General features: G+C 44.4%; 1 protein-coding gene across 2 annotated transcripts in view; it reads right to left on the reverse strand.

Moving 5' to 3' along the window:
- Window positions 1–16,781, reverse strand: part of LOC127581340 (cytosolic arginine sensor for mTORC1 subunit 2) — a 146,162-nt gene that overhangs the window by 75,183 nt on the left and 54,198 nt on the right. For both annotated transcript variants that reach the window (XM_052035661.1, XM_052035659.1), the window contains exon 2: window positions 14,759–14,829. In XM_052035661.1, coding sequence (XP_051891621.1) covers window positions 14,759–14,829 — 71 coding nt within the window. The remainder of the gene's footprint in view (window positions 1–14,758; window positions 14,830–16,781) is intronic.

The raw sequence follows: 16,781 nt of genomic DNA on the forward strand, positions 1-16,781 counted from the left end.
AACATTGCGGTATCATTCACCAGTCCAGATGTAATGGGTTAAGAAGAGGGGAGGTGGAATATACTGGAGGTCAGGGCCATGCAGGAGAGCTCTGTTGTGGGAAGAGATTACCACATGGGCAGAAGAAAAGATTCAAAGATGTTCTCAAAATCTCCTTAAAAAAAGTAAAACACCCACATCGATTCCTGAGGATCTCTAGCCTACGACCACTCAAAGTGGAGAGGAAGATTCAGACTGGCATTAAGAACCTCAAGTCTACGCCTTAGGCGCACCGAGAAGCCCTGTGTAGGTTGTGGGAGCCTCACAAGTTACCCAACACCCATCTTGCCAGCACCTCCCGACCCACCTGTACCAGGATATGAGAGCCCCACACTGGCCTCGTCAGTCCCTCACTATAAAGAGGAATGCCCACAGTATTTTGTAGATACATTTGCCAGATAGCCTTGAAAACTGACAGCCGTGATATTCATATTATGAAGACACAAGAGACTGCAGATGCTGGAATCTGGAGCAACAAAGTCTGCTGGAGGAACTCATCAGGTCGAGCAGCATCTGTGGGAGAGATTTGTGGCTCCCACAGATGCTGCGTGACCCACCGAGTTCCTCCAGCAGATTGTTTGATATTCATACAATGGTTTGGAGGGATGTGGGTACCACCAGCCATATCAACATTTTAACACCATCACTAGTTGCTCCATAGATGACTCACTTTCTTGGGTCACTGCAGTTCCACAATGCTTTTAGATACATCAGCAGTGTCACCATGGCTAAAACCATTCCTTTGACAAATGGCGACATTTCAGCAGGATCACAATGATCAGCAATAGCAGCCCAAGCAAATTCCCTCCAGGAATGGTTGGGGCAACTACATTTCCACTTACGCTACCTGGAACTGAACTCATGAGGATCCTCACTTATATGGATCGACATTTCACAATGTTTTGTCATATACAATAAATGCAGGCTGTTGATGACTGGACAAAGTGGTCTGCTTGCTCAATACCCCACTCACTGTACTCAATCCCCATCACCACTGGCATACAGAAACTGCAACACAAAAGATCTGTATAATGCACTGTAACAACTCTGAGACAACAGATGAAAGGACAGAAACAGAAAATGCTGGAACCACTCAACAGATCAAGCAACATTCATGGGGGGTCAATATTTTGGGTCAAGGACACCTCATGTCTTAAGAGCACCATCAACTCCAGGAGCCCCCCAAGTCACACATCATCCTGACTTATATGGATATCACTGACCTTTCATCGTCACTGGGTGAGGCACCTTGGAATTTCCAACCAGACATCACTGAGGAGGCATAACCACTTCAACATCCGCAGCAGGTAAAAGAAGGCTGCTCATTCTTCAAGGCAACCAGGAATGCTTGAAAAATGTCTCCTTGCCAGCAGTATTCACACTTCAAGGTGAAAGTCTGCATTTAATTTCAACGCTACAGCTAGCCAGTGAAGATAATTGGGTACATCCCTTGTCAATCAAGCTCGATGACCACACCCCTCTAAGTAACTCAAGTTGATTTCATGCACAGAATTGACGTGAAGCTCTTCTCCACTCATTGTACTCTTTACAGTAAATCACCCTGTTTCTATTGGGAGAACTTGCTGCAATTCTGTTTCCTCAGCTCTGTGAATAGACAGTTTGCTGAGTAAATGAATTTTGTTTGTTGTAGGATTTACAGTTTGCTGTTAAGTGACTCCCCTGTCCCACATTTAACTCATTTGGGTGAGGTACTGATGTCTTTAAGCAGTATGTTTTTATTTTTAAAAAATCTCAAGAGTATCACCAATGAGATCCAAATCTTGTTTAACAACAACCTGTGCTAATTTAGTGCTTTCAATACATTACAAGGCATTATATAGGAGTGTTATCAAAACAAATCTGACAGCAAGTTACCCAGACATTAGTACCAATGATCAAAAGCTTGGGAAAACAGGTAAGTTTCAAGGAGCATCTGAAGAAAAGAGAAACAAGAGACTGCAGATGCTGTAATCTGGAGCAAAAATAAACAAACTGCTGGAGGAACTCAGTGGGTTGAGCAACATCTCGACCCGAAACGCTGCTATACCTCTGCCTCCACAGATGCTGCTCGACCTACTGAGTTCCTCCAGCAGTTTGTTTTTTGCATCTGAAAAAAAAAGAGGTGGAGGGAGGGAATTCTAAAGCATACACACCTTGACACCTTGACAACAGAAGGTACAATGGTGGAACAATTAAATTAGAAAATGGGCAAGTTCCCAAAACTGAAGGAGCAAAGTCCTGGGAGGGTTGTTGCAGGTTACAAGATTGGGAGAGGTGAGGCCATGAAGTGATTTAAAAACAAGGTGAGAATTTTAATATTGACGCTTTGCTTAAATGGGAGCCACTGTAGATCAGGAAGCACTGGGGGGGGGGGGGGGGGTGGGTGGGTGGGGGGAAGGTGGTGAACAAGACTCAGTACCAGGTAGGACACAGTCTGGATGAGCTCAGGTTGACAGAGAGCAGGATTACTGCGCTCAGCCAGCCCTGCGCTGAATGGTTGTGTGGAGGTAACAAAATCAGTTTGGAAAGAGTCATTTCACCCTCAAAGTATGAGGATGCTATTTATTAACCCAGGTAAAATAGAAGCACTTCCCATGCTCATACTTCTCAAACGATGTGAGCAGCCTTCCTGGTCGGTAAACTAAATCTCATAAATTTCCTTTCCACATATTCGTCAACAATGCATCTCAGCCATTTTCAGAAAAACACTGGCTCTATATCAAAAACTATTCCATCGTTTAACAAGCTCTAACTATAGTTCTAGTATGTTTCTTGACTGTTGCCCGTGCAGAACAGTAACGTGATTGCAGGGGTGCACGATGGTGTCTGATAGTACGTGCAATTCTCTAAGTTTTAAGGTGTTTGACAAATCTCGGGGGAGTACAGCAACTGCAAAATATTCTATTTGTTCAGCTGCTTTGTGCCTCTGGTACTGCCAATACTGCACAGTCAGCACAAGCTAACAGGCAGTTTTGGCAGGCAGCTTCGGTCCTTTGCATTAAAAGAAATAAAAATCATCAAATGTGAAGGAAGAGTATCGAGGACAGTGAAAGGGAATGCTTTTTTTCACCTTTTCCCACTGCTGTTGAATGCAAATTCACTGGCGAAGGTCAAGCCCTCAAGTACCTCATTTAAGTAATTAGCCTTAATAGGGAGGTAGAAACTGAATAGACCAGCCTCAGTGTTCAAGCAGGGAGGCTTTGCAGCCACATTTGGAGAGTAGGACTGTCAAAGCCATTTCCACATTTTGAAATGAGGAATCTGTAGAGTTGGGCCCCTCTGCCATTCCACTCATTGGGCCATTTATCATTAAACAGCTTTTGTTAGAAAAAATGGCTGTTTAAAGGTCTTATGTTTTCTGTGAGTGGAAGTAAAGTGATACAGTAATTTAGAATACAGCAATCTTTCCGAACCATTCGGCATTTCCTTAAGTTCTACACCTCCATTCTAATACAGAGCAAATACGGAAGAAATTATTACCAAAAGCAGATTTATGGGATGACAGGTTTTTAATTTAAGAAGTGCTGTTTAGAAGATAATGCATGATGTTTTAGGAAGTGAGACAGAACAGGTTCTGCAGAAGCTAAAATATTCCTTCAATCATTGAGAAACTTAACATATTCCCAGTTATTTTCCCTGGTACTTGAAAACCACACCCCTACTCCATGCTTGAACCAGCTCACTACGGCTTTCCGACTCCCGCTAAGGCCAACTTTCATGTTGGCTGGCCTTCTGCACACCAGGCACATTAGTGCTCTGTTCAACAGCTGCTTGTATTAGGAGCAAAATTCACAGGACCAGAAACAAATCCCATTACATGCACGGCTGCACGTTCAATGCATTTCTTCAGCACTTTCAGATCGCTGTGCAAACCACAAGTTCTTCATTTTACTTTAAGAGGAAACTCCATTATCTTAAAAATGTATTTTTGTACTCAGCTTCACTGGATCGTGTCCATTTCGCGAATTCTCCTGTGTACATCCTGGCAACAAGAGGCATCGAGGAGCTGATTTGAAATAAACAGTAATTTCCTTGTCCAACTTGTGCAATTGGAATTCAAAACAAGGTTAACTCTAATTTGCCAGATTTTGTCCAGTGAACCCCAGATCAGGTCCTGTTGCCTCAACTCTCTGCTTCAGCCTCTCTCTCTTTCTGTCACTCTCAGGTACTTTGCCCTTCTAATCCCTGAACATCATACCCCTATTACCCCACCCCCAATTCTTAGACCTTAAGACATAGGAGCAGAATTAGGCCATTCGATCCATTGAGTCTGCTCCACCATTCACTCATGGCTGTTTTTTTTTCCAACCCCATTCTCCTGCTTCTCCCCATAACCCATAACCCCCTTACCAATCAAGAACTTATCAATCTCTGCCTTAAATACACCCAATGACTTGGCCTCCACAGCCCTCTGTGGCAACAAATTCCACAGATTCACCACCCTCTGACTGAAGAAATCCCTCCTCATCTCAGTTCCAAAGGGAGGCTGTCTCCTCGAATCCTAGACTCTCCTACTAATGGAAACATCCTCTCAATGTCCACTCTATCCAGACCTTCCAGTATTCAAAAGAATTCTTCTGCTTATCTCCAGGCTTGTACTCACTTTGAATAAACCCCCAACTCCCCTTTGACCTGCTACTGAACTGCTTTATATTTCTCCTTCAACAGATTTATTCTTCATTTGTCTCACGGCTGCATACAAACTGGCTGGGACTTTACAGAGGTAAGGCTTCAAAAGACTTCATTGGTTTCGAGGTTCTTTAGGATTCCATCAGACATTGTCCCAACATCTCTCAGCTCCTCTGTAACACCCTCGTTGTTTAGTACACCCCATGTACACCAGAGCCAAATCCTATTGCCATCATTCAGCTTCCGTGCTTTTCTCAGAGTCTGCGGGGAGTGGCACCTCTTCCTCAACAAATCAATTTTCAACATAACCCCAGCTCACCACATTCACTGCCCCCCCCCCACTCTAAACTCTTACCCCCCTCAGCCATGGCATCTCTGATCTCCTCTTCAACACATTCTGGTTCTGACAACAAACAGATTTTGACCACTTGCTTGTATCCTTACCACCCACAATCCTCTACTTGCTCTTCCTCAGGACTGCTTTGCCTTCCAAGCAGCAGTGTGTAACCTCACGCTCTCCTTTGTGTACTTTATTCCCTTCTGTGGTTTTTATTTCCTCTGTCCATTTGTATGCGCTGGCAATGAAAAGCAAGAACATGGTGTAACACCTCACTTTCAGGGACAAGCCCAGGTTATAGTGTTACTCAGGAGTAAGTCACAGAAATGATTCACGATGATGGGATAGTATCAAGGTCGTTGCTAGTGAGATGCAAATTAGTGCAGTGACAGGCAGATTAAGGTTCTGACCCCCTTCAATCAGGTATCAATGCAGCTGATGAATACGAGAACTTGTCCTGAAGAAGGGTCCTGACCCGAAACGTTGACCGCCTGCTTTTCTCCATGGATGCTGCCTGGCCTGCTGAGTTCCTCCAGACCTCTCCTCCAGATGTGTTTTTCATCGAGATTCTGGCATCTGCAGTCCTTTACTTCTCTAATATGAGAATTTGGTTGTTCAGTGATTTGATCTGAGCTGGACGTTAAATTGTTTTTCTCTCAATATCCATAATTCCAAGGGGGAAGACATGTGCCTAAAATCTGGAGCATGCGGCTTCAGAGTTTCTCTGTCTGTGTGATTCAAAATCCACGACCATTCAAACACAAAGGAAATCTGAGCCTTGCTATATGATTCACGACGTTGGCAACTTTCCATCCAGGTCCTCCATGCGTCTGACTTTCACACACAGAGAGGACCCCTGACGTGCACAATGACGTTCAACAGATATATACTGAGCATAACCAGCTTTCACCACTCGTCTACTTCAGTGTAACTTAAAGGGGATTCTTTGACTTAAAGGGGATCTGCTGGAAGAGGCTGCCGCTGGAAATCCTTCAAAGTTGTCTTTACAGCCTACACACACATACTGCTCTTCCTCCAGCACTTCACAGACACCTCCTCTACTGATCACTACTCCCCGTGCATCCCCTCCATGTCTTGCAGCCGATCACCCAGCCAGGACACCCCCACATCTGCTCCCTGGGCAGTGACTACTCTGCCAATTCAGGACCTCTCTCGCAGCCCCCATCCTTCTGCACAAGGTCCAGGCCTGCAAGGTTTGTGAAGGACAGAAAAGGGCTGCATGGGGCCCAGTGCCCTGCTTGACATCACAGAGGAGGGCCCTCATCAAAATGCTCGAATGGCTGCAGTGCATCAACAGTCAAACCAACACTGTTCATCTTACATGGGGAAGGTGATTCAGCTGCCCGTGCATGTATGTCTGGACAGATATACATATGACACAATACTGTCTGCATATTAATAAGGGGGAAGCACCAGAAAAGGGGTCAAAGGAAGGTTGAAGAGAAGGTTTTCTGGAGGCGACTGAATGCCAGGCAGCAGGAATGCACTAATTGCGGGCGAGACTGACAAATCTGAAGGGAATTTTGAGAAGTAGGACAAGAAAAAGACTCTGCTTAGGATAAGGAGAATAATTGCAATTGTAAAATGGTATTTTGGAGTCTCAGCAGAACTGGTGTATCACATGGAGCTGTGGGAGACCAAACAGGACAGCGGGGAAATGCAAAGTAGAGGAACGACAAGACGGACCGGCTCCCTTCTCTCTGCAGCTTAACCAGCATTAAGAATTGACACATGCTCCTTGTAATGAAGAGAATAACTTTTCACATGAGAGCACCATTTGTGTTCACTATCAGTGATATCTCCTTTCACAAAGGTTGGGTAATCTGTGTAAAACAAACCATGAGTTATGAATTGAGGTTTGCTGATAACATGATCAAAGAGCAAAGCTAAGGCTGGTCTGTGTGCTTCAGTCTACATTCCAGTAAATGACTGTACAGTTTCAGCTTGTTTCAGTCAAATTATTTGAAAGCAGATTCTTTCCTCATGGGGAATTATGCTATCTAATTATGTTGTCTCTAACATCTGGTCTCACTGTCATGTCAGCAGCTTAAGAGGAGACAGAGGGGAAAGTCGCAGAGATATGGAAAGAGCTCTAGAACAACCCACAAAGTCCTGAAGGAGTTAAGTCAGAACAGGAACAAAGTCAGTAAATTAGAGGTTACCAACACACGCAAATCAAGCCAGAATGAATGAAATAAAACAGAAAATGCAGAGACACTCAGCAGGTCAGGCAGCATCTGCAGAAAGAGAAACACTTAACGCTTCAGGTCATCAAAACTGGGCTTTGATCTGAAACAACTCTTATTTTTCTTTTCACAGATGCTGCTGAGTGCTTCTAGCATTTGCAGTTTTTATTTCAGATTTCCAGCATCTGCACATAATAAATGAAAATCAGTCAGATTTCACCAGTGACTGTGTGCAATACAAGCATTGAGTTATTGGTGTTATTCGCTTAAAGATCTAATAGCTAACACGTGGAGGCAGTGGCCAACTGTGGATGCCTGGCAATGATGGTGCTGCCTCTCCAAAAGTCCATTGGAAGTTCGTCCAATCCCTTCTGACAGTTGTGGATGCAGCCTTATGGACAGAGCATGCCCCAGGTTGGATGCCGAGTCTGCAGTGTCCACCCTGATCCTAACACAATGTCCCTATCAGCTACCTTCCTCACCACAGGACTCAGGAAATAATTGGAGAAGCACAAATCCAGGGGAAAAAACACCACTGTCATCACTAAGGGAAAGATGTGGTGACCAGCTCCAGGCTCACAAAATTACGGCAGCACTAATCTCTGTGTTAATTTTTACCGTTGGTGTCCAACGTGGTATATAGGTAATTCCTTCTTCCTCCAATTCTTTTAGGTAATATTCAACTATTTCTTTCACCTTTTTTATACTGCTGGAATACTGTTTCATTGCTATCTTTTCAACAATACTTTCAAACCCCAAAAAAAGATTTGATATCAAGACTTGCTGACTGCTCAAAGCAAGTCCAATCCTCACTTGCAAACGGTCCTTGGCAAACTTAGGACAGAGCTTTCATCAGATGAGATGGATGGGAACTCTGTGCATGGACGTTCACTGGAGATGCAGGCAGGATTCCCACATGCGGTAGTGGTGAAAACCCTCCTTGATCTGGATGACATGAATGAGTTGTTCAGACATCAACGGGCTTGGACCCCTTTCCTTTCTCTGCTGCTCCTGTTGCCACCTTCTGATTCTTTGGTAGCTGGGAAGGGCATTCCTCTCACACAGCCTCCATCACGAGACCTGACCATAAATCTGTCCTGTGTGCGTGTGTCAGCATGGTGCTAACCCAGAGTCCAAGTGCAAAGGTACCACTCCATCACTGGAGAGGTTAGACTTAATCATCAAGGATTTACCCAGAGGCTAGCCTCATCAAAGGAAACTGATGGTATCAAGGCAATTCCCAGGACATCATTCCCTTGCAAAGGGAGCCCATAAGGCCCTGTGGCACCACCAGTGACTCCTTGAACCTACTTGGAGATGCAGGCCAGGGTTGGAAACGGGAGATCGGTGCTGGAGAGGCGGGGGCCAGAATCTTGGGGCAGTGGGTTATCCACCTTGAATTCTCCATTTTTACATCATCACCATTGTCAAGGACTACACATCCTATTGGGCAATTACAGACAAAAAAAAGAGCTTCTCTACATAGGTTCCATACACTCTGAATCATGCCAGCTAATGTCTTTTTGTCCACTACACAATTCCTCATTACCTACAAGTTGATCACTGTTACAAGGAAACTTCCTGAAAATACTTTCCCTGATGCCCAAAGCAAAAGGCATCTCCCGTAGGACCAGCCTGCACTTCCTTTGAACCGAAGCAGGACCTTGAGTGCACAGATAATCCAGGATACCAAGACCCAGACAAACAACAGACCCATTCACTTTGACCAGATTTCCACCACTTTGCCAAGTCACTTCAGAAGACAATTAGTGTCAATAGTCTCAGACAGTCTTGCAACAGACTAAACCACTGAACTGGTTTATTCACAAATCATTTACAGAAACAAGCAGCAGCAGCTAAATGCTCAAATCAGTTTAAAAAAAACATTCTGGAGGATTCTGGAATCATTAGAAAAAGTAAAACAACTCTTCACGAAGTTGCATCTTGAATTAATGGTTCTTACAGCAACACAATCCTTTGAAATGCAGATGCACCTTTGAGGACAGCACTTCTGCCAAATATTTAACAAGTCCTACAGGAGATCCACTAAACGATATGGTGTCTGCAAAATGTGGCCTAGGCCTGACTGGATTGCTGGTAATCTTGTGAAGGGATTGCTAGCAGGTGAAGTACATGTCAAAAGAAAAAAAAACCCTTTTCCCAGTATACAGCTGTATCCATTTTAAGGATCCAGCACTTCTTAAAATAACCCCAAAACTAAAGAGACATAATACAGGAGAGGAAACTATTACCAACAGAGAAATGCTCCATATTTGACTCGGAGACAAGTACTAACACAGGCAACAACTGTGCTCATGGGTATTTGCATGAGCAGCACACTATCCGGTCTTCCATATCCAATATTCCATGGGAGGCTGAGGGAATGCTGTTTGAGCACATACATATTTGGCACATGAGTCTTTCCTCATGGGATCTTGGTTGATAGATTACAACATTCAAGATAAGATTTATAAGATTTCTTTATTAGACACATGTACATCAAAACACACAGTCAAATGCATCTTTGCGTAGAGTGTTCTGGGGGGCAGCCCACAAGTGTCGCCATGCTTCTGGCGCCAACACAGCATGCCCACAACTTTCTAATCTGTACATCTTTGGGATGTGGGAGGAAACCGGAGCACCAGGAGGAAACCCATGCAGTCACAGGGAGAACATACAAACTCCTTACAGACAGCAGCTGGAATTGAACCCGGGTCACTGGCGCTGTAATAGGGTCACCCCCAGCAGTTCACTTATGTGACGTGTAGCAGCAATCCTACTCTCACTCTGTCAAATCCCAGCTAATTCTTTTAAGCAGACTGGATTCTTCCCCGAGCCCTATTTTTACTGTATGAATCTGGAGGGTCCATTCTGGTACTAGACACTCTCAGTGAGAACCCATTTACTATTTGTTGAACCTGTCCAATGAGTAAATCATGAGATTTTAGCACAGCTTCCCAGCAACAAGGTTATAACAACCACCTAGACTCATGTGTCAAAATATCAATGAGGTTAAATATGCTCACTATTGCTTATGCACGAATGTTGCAATTGATGCACAGTTAAACCCGAATAATCCAAAGGCTTTTGTCTGATGTGAGCTGCTCCTCTGATAGTGGCATTGACTTACACTGAAGGTTATAAAGGTGATGTCTTTGCTTGCTAACATCAGAGTAAACCCACCAAAAAACTGTTAAATAAGCATCAGCAAGACCAATGGTTGTGGACTTCAGGAAGGGGAAGTCAAGAGAACACACACCAGTCCTCATTGAGGGGTCAGTGGTGGAAAAGGTGAGCAGCTTCAAGTTCCTGGGTGTCAACATCTCTGAGGATCTACCTTGGGCCCAGTGCATTGATGCAATCATGATGAATACGTGCCAGTGGCTCTGCTTCATTGGGAGTTTAATTAGATTCAGTATGTCACCAAAGATTCTTGCAAATTTCTACAGATGTACGGTGGAGAGCATTCTGACTGGTTGCATCACCGCCTGGTATGGAGGGTCCAATGCGCAGGATTGAAAGAGGCTGCAGAGGGTTGTAGATTCAGCCAGCTCCATCACGGGAACAACCCTCCCCACCATCGAGGACATCTTCAAGAGGCGATGCCTCAAGAAGGCGGCATCCATCATTAAGGACTCTCACCACCCACGACATGCCATCTTCACGTTACTACCATCGGGGGGAGGTACAGGAGCCAAAGACCCACACCCAATGTTTTAGGAACAGTTTCTTCCCCTCCACCATCAGATTTCTGAACAATCCATGAACTCTACCTCATTATTCCTCTTTTGCACTATTTATTTATTTTTGTAACTTATAGTAATTTTTATACCTTGCACCATACTGCTGCCGCAAAACAACAAATTTCACGCCATATGTCAGTGATAAAAAAATATTCATGTTACAAGTACAGATGCACTAATAATGTGATTTGTGAATTACCTCCAATCAAATTCTCTGATGCTGAAAATGAACTACTGAACGTGTGCAGATTCATTCCTTCAGATATTAATTGTTGTTGAAGATTTCAAAAATATCAAATTTAAAAAGGGATTTTCATTCCCTTTTTATTCCTCTGAATTCAATCTTTATTCCCCTCTAATTTACACTTCCTTCTTCCAACATCTGCTGCATATTTCTCAATCCTTTCATCTGATTGGCTACTGCCTGCTCTGTTCACTCAAATCCCAGGAGTTCTTTTCCCACCGTTCTGTCAGAAGTTCACACTTTCAGCAGCTCGCCACACAAAAGATTCTAAAACACTAAGGTGTAAAAGCAAGTCTAACTACAATTTGGCAACAGCAGAATCTGGGCCATTGTAACCCTATCTCTGCTTGTACTTACACCCAGCAAGGTGCTCACTTTCAGAAACAGAGAGCCTGATAGGTTTAAGTCTTCTGTTACGGCTCATGGAGGTGCTGGGAACATAATTCAGAGGAGTTGGAGCACGCGTCAAGAAATGAGTGGGGTGCACAGCCAAGGTGAAGCATGAAGTGGGATTTTGGGAATAGAAACAGAAAACCTACAGCACAATTCAGGCCCTTTGGCCCACAAAGCTGTGCTGAACATGTCCCTACCCTAGAAATTACCAGGCTTACCCGTAGCCCTCTATTTTTCTCAGCTCCATGTACCTATCCAAAAGTCTCTTAAAAGACCCTATTGTATCCGCCTCCACCACCGTTGCTGGCAGCCCATTCCACGCACTCACCACTCTGAGTAAAAAAACTTACCCCGACATCTCCTCTATACCTACTGCCCAGCACCTTAAACCCTGTGTCCTCTTGTGACAACCATTTCAGTCCTGGGGTAAAGCCTCTGACTATCCACATGATCAATGCCTCTCATCATCTTATACACCTCTATCAGGTCCCCCCTCATCCTCCGTCGCTCCAAGGAGAAAAGGCCGAGTTCACTCAACCTGCTTTCATAAGGCATGCTCCCCAATCCAGGCAACGTCTTTGTAAATCTTCTCTGCACCCTATCTATGGCTTCCACATCCCTCCTGTAGTGAGGCGACCAGAACTGAGCACAGTACTCCAAGTGGGGTCTGACCAGGGTCCTATATAGCTGCAACATTACCTCTCGGCTCCTAAATCCAATTCCACGACTGAAGGACAATACACCATATGCCTTCTTAACCACAGAGTCAACCTGTGCAGCTGCTTTGAGTGTCCTATGGACTCGGACCCCAAGATCCCTCTGATCCTCCACATTGACAAGGGTCGTACCATTAAAACTATATTCTGCCACCATATTTGACCTACCAAAATGAACCACATCACACTTATCTGGGTTGACCTGCATCTGCTACTTCTCAGCCCAGCTTTGCATCCTATCTATATCCTCTGACAGCCCTCCACGCTATCCACAATACCTCCAACCTTTGTGTCATCAGCAAACTTACTAACCCATCCCTCCACTTCCTCATCCAGGTCATTTATAAAAATCACAAAGAGTAAGGGTCCCAGAACAGATCTCTGAGGTACACTACTGGTCACTGACCTCCATGCAGAATATGACCTGTCAACAACCACTCTTTGCCTTCTGCGGGCCAGCCAGTTCTGGATCCACAAAGCAATGTCCCCTTGGATCCCATGCCTCCTTACTTTCTCAATAAACGTTGCATGGGGTACCTTATCAAATGCCTTGCTGAAATCCATATACACTACATCTACTACTCTTCCTTCATTCCTAATCATATTATACCTCTCCAAATGTTCATAGATCCTGCCTCTCAGGATCTTCTCCATCAACTTACCAACCACCGAAGTAAGACTCACTGGTCTATAATTTCCTGGGCTATCTCTACTCCTTTTCTTGAATAAGGGAACAACATCCACAACCCTCCAATCCTCCGGAACCTCTCCCGTCCCCATCGATGATGCAAAGATCATCACCAGAGGCTCCGCAATCTCCTCCCTCGCCTCCCACAGCAGCCTGGGGTACATCTCATCCGGTTCCGGCGACTTATCCAACTTGATGCTTTCCAAAAGCTCCAGCTCCCTCAAGTGCAAGGTGTCCCCAGTTGTGGCTCACACCTTGTTCTTGCACTGCAGCAGTCACCCAACCCATCTGGAAATCAAGAATGGATCCTGTCTGCAGAGATGCAAGGTACAAAGGAAAGAAATGTACCCAACATGGTCCTCTTGATGTGTGTGACTCCATCAATCTGTGCCTAGATCCGGAGCACGTCAACACTGAGTGTCACTCCATACTGAGGTTCTCAGGCCCCAGTGTTGCAAAGGATGGCTCTGGCTACGTTGCCACAGAACTCTCCTCTCAGCTGGACCATACTGTACAACTCGTCCTTCATAGAAACACTTGTGACAAACACCTTTTGATGATGTCAAACAGGCAGTAGTCTGCACAGAATGTCCTCGAGACCCTTGGGGAGCTCAGATGGTGGACCCTGTCAGACGGTTCCCCAAGCAGACTGTCAAAGTCATTTGGCAGAAGCCTCACCACTACTACTGACAAGCAAGCACTGAGACTCACTCGGCTGGCGGCGACAGGGGCTCTCTCTGTCAGATATATCAGTAGAGCCGGTGTCTCAGCACCACTACGTGCTGCCCTTGATGTGACTGTGGCGTGGATGAGACTCTCCGCCATCTCTTCAGAAATGTGCTAAACAGAGATGGAGTGATCCTTGATGAGATTCATCCCAAACAGCTGTGTAACACAGGACTACATATTGCCACCAAGGATACACACCGAGACAAAAACAACGGCCGTTGGGAGGTTATCAACTCCTTCAAAGTTGCCCTCTGGTCCACCTGAAACTTGCTGGTCTTCCAGTGCAAGGACCCATCCACAACTGAATGTTGGAGCCAGCCACATTCCAAGGTTGTGCTGAGGGATGCACCAAAGCTCAATGCAGCCACCCCAAGGGCTCAATGGCGAAAGGACACAGTTTAAGGCTCTCCCGCCATTTGCAAAGTGAGGGGCTGTACCCTTCAGTTAATGCTCACAGAATGTATGTGAAAGGAAAATTTATGTAATTCTTGCAAGCAAATAGAATGGAAGGTACACTGCGCATGCACTTTTTTTTATATATTTGCAAATTTTATGAATAAGTTATATTTTTAGGAGAAATATTACTGCTCAGCTCGCTTCAAAAGCCATGTGGCTAATCACCTTGATTTAAAATTAGATCCAAACCTACTTTAAAAGTGGTCTAGCAGCATGTGAAAAGATGTAAATAGGCAGGGATGGATCAATTATATTAAGAATTCACTGGCGAACAGCATCAATAGCACAGCATTTGAAATCCATTGAAATTAACAAATTGTGAAGCAGATTACAAGAGCTTCTTAATTTCTACCTACTAACTCCCATGGGCACTGACAGCATCTTGAGATAGGTTAGTGTGGTTCATTAGTGTACTGTTCTGTAGACATTAACATAAGAACTTCCCTTTGAGATTCAACTGTTAATTCAGTCATAAGAACTGACATCATTGGCTTTATCAACATTTTACAAAGTTTATAGCTCAACAGCCTCCCTTATTGATGAACACAACCAATGCAACAGTAAAGAAGGTTCTCACCCTTAAAGCCCTCTTCATCGACGATTATGGTGTAGTCTTCAGGAGTTTCAGTTAAGCTGAAGAACTTGCACCTTGGTGAAGAGAAATTGAAAATAAAGCCATTAGTTTGTGATAATTCAGCTGCAGTTCTTTCCATGATTAATATATTCTGAATCGAAACTCTGAACGTAGGAGGATTCTCAAGATAAAATTAAAAGCAGAAAATGCTGAAAAACACTGAACAACAGCAGAGGTTTAAAACAGTGAATGTTTCAGGTCAATGGCCTGCCATAATGTTTTGCTGTAGAATATCTTGATGGTAAAGCCATGTATATATCACTGGTAAAAAATCACCCCAAACTGTATACCAATTATCCAAACTGGAAGTGATTGAGGTCATGAGACAGTCTGTGTTAGAAGGTATCATATGCTTCGAATGACCAGAATCTTGCACAGAAAAGACCGATTTAATATTAGCCAAATTAATGTTTTGTTAGAGAACTCTCCAGTGTTCCTAGAGAAACAAGGAGGGTAACAGGCCTAGTATACAGGAAGTCCCCGGGTTACGAACGCCCGACTTACGAACGCCTATACTTACGAACGGCAGGAAGAAGGCGCGGAATTGGGCGCAGAACGGTTTGCCTGTCAGTGTTGACTTTTTCCAGGTGATGGAGGTGGCAAACGGCTGGATCGTGGATTTCATGTATTACAGTCTGTACCATTACTTCAGGGCAGGGATGCTCGAGGAGTTCCAAATGATGAGGGACGCCATGAATGGTCACCAGCCCCCTCTCCCGCTGCCCCCACCCACCATATCTCTCTCTCTCTCTCTATCTCCCTCTCTATCTATCTATCTAGCACTCGATCTCCCCCGACAGGTTGTCCCCAGATAATGACCGAGGTCCGTTTCTACAGATTCCTTAAGTTGATTTTGTCCGTCAGTCGGAAAATACACAAAATTCACTTGATGTGGTAACTGTACCTCCACAGTACTGTAATGTATGACACCAAACGCACATAAGACTGATGACAGTCTTCACATGTCCCGGCGATAACAAGTTATGCTGTATTTTAGATTGCTTCACATTGTGTGTGGAATTATAATGAAACTGGAATCAAAATTCCATTTGGATCTTAACTGAAGCTTGTAGTGATTTAGGACTAATTGACGCTAGATGTGAACTGTACGTAACTGTTCCGACTTACATACAAATTCACTTTACGAACAGACTCAAAAACGGAACTCGTTCTTAATCCGGGGACTTCCTGTATTTAATTACGTAAAGGTTTTCTTGTAGGCACAGGAGAGCTGGAGTGTTCATCTGGTATCCAAAAGGAATTGCAAGGTCTCTCCACATCAGGCTTCCCTTCCACTTTGCACGACCACAATCCCCTTGGATCTTCCTCAATGCCCACCACATCTCCAGGACCGATTTCAGGGTTGTGCAAGTGATCTGCTGCTGTGTGATCTCTCAGACTCATCCCTTCAATGAAGCCAAGCAACTAAATGGCTCGTACACACCACCCCAACACTTTCATCTATACTAGTTGTTTAACATAGAAAAACTTCCCACTGATTCAAACAAAACTTAACATTAAACTGCATAAGGAGACAAAAGGTCAAGTGGCCAACAGCTTAGGCAAGCCAGGTAGTTTAAGGAACCTCAGAAAGAAGCAAGGAGCAACTCGAGCTCACTGAAAAGTACAAACATATATGGATGGCTACTTTGATGAATGGATTCTTTATTAGTGAGAGAGCTGCAAACACCATGTCTGAAAACAAAGGCTTAAAATTAGCCACAATCTTATGAAATGGTGCAGCAGGCTCAAGGGAGGAGTGGCCTACTCTGCTCCTAATTCAGTAGTGTATGGAGTTTATTGGGGCAGACCGATTCTCTTGTTGGTTATTACTGGCAACAGTTGAGCAAACACTCGTCATTGGCCAACAACAAGCTCAGGCTGCAGTTCCATTGTGGGTCCTGTAACTGGCAGAACCTTGCACCAGAAACCATGAACTGCAGCTGTGGGCTGGCCCCCAGGTCTG

This window comes from Pristis pectinata, chromosome 21 (genome assembly GCF_009764475.1).
Source record: "Pristis pectinata isolate sPriPec2 chromosome 21, sPriPec2.1.pri, whole genome shotgun sequence".
Lineage (NCBI taxonomy): Eukaryota > Metazoa > Chordata > Chondrichthyes > Rhinopristiformes > Pristidae > Pristis > Pristis pectinata.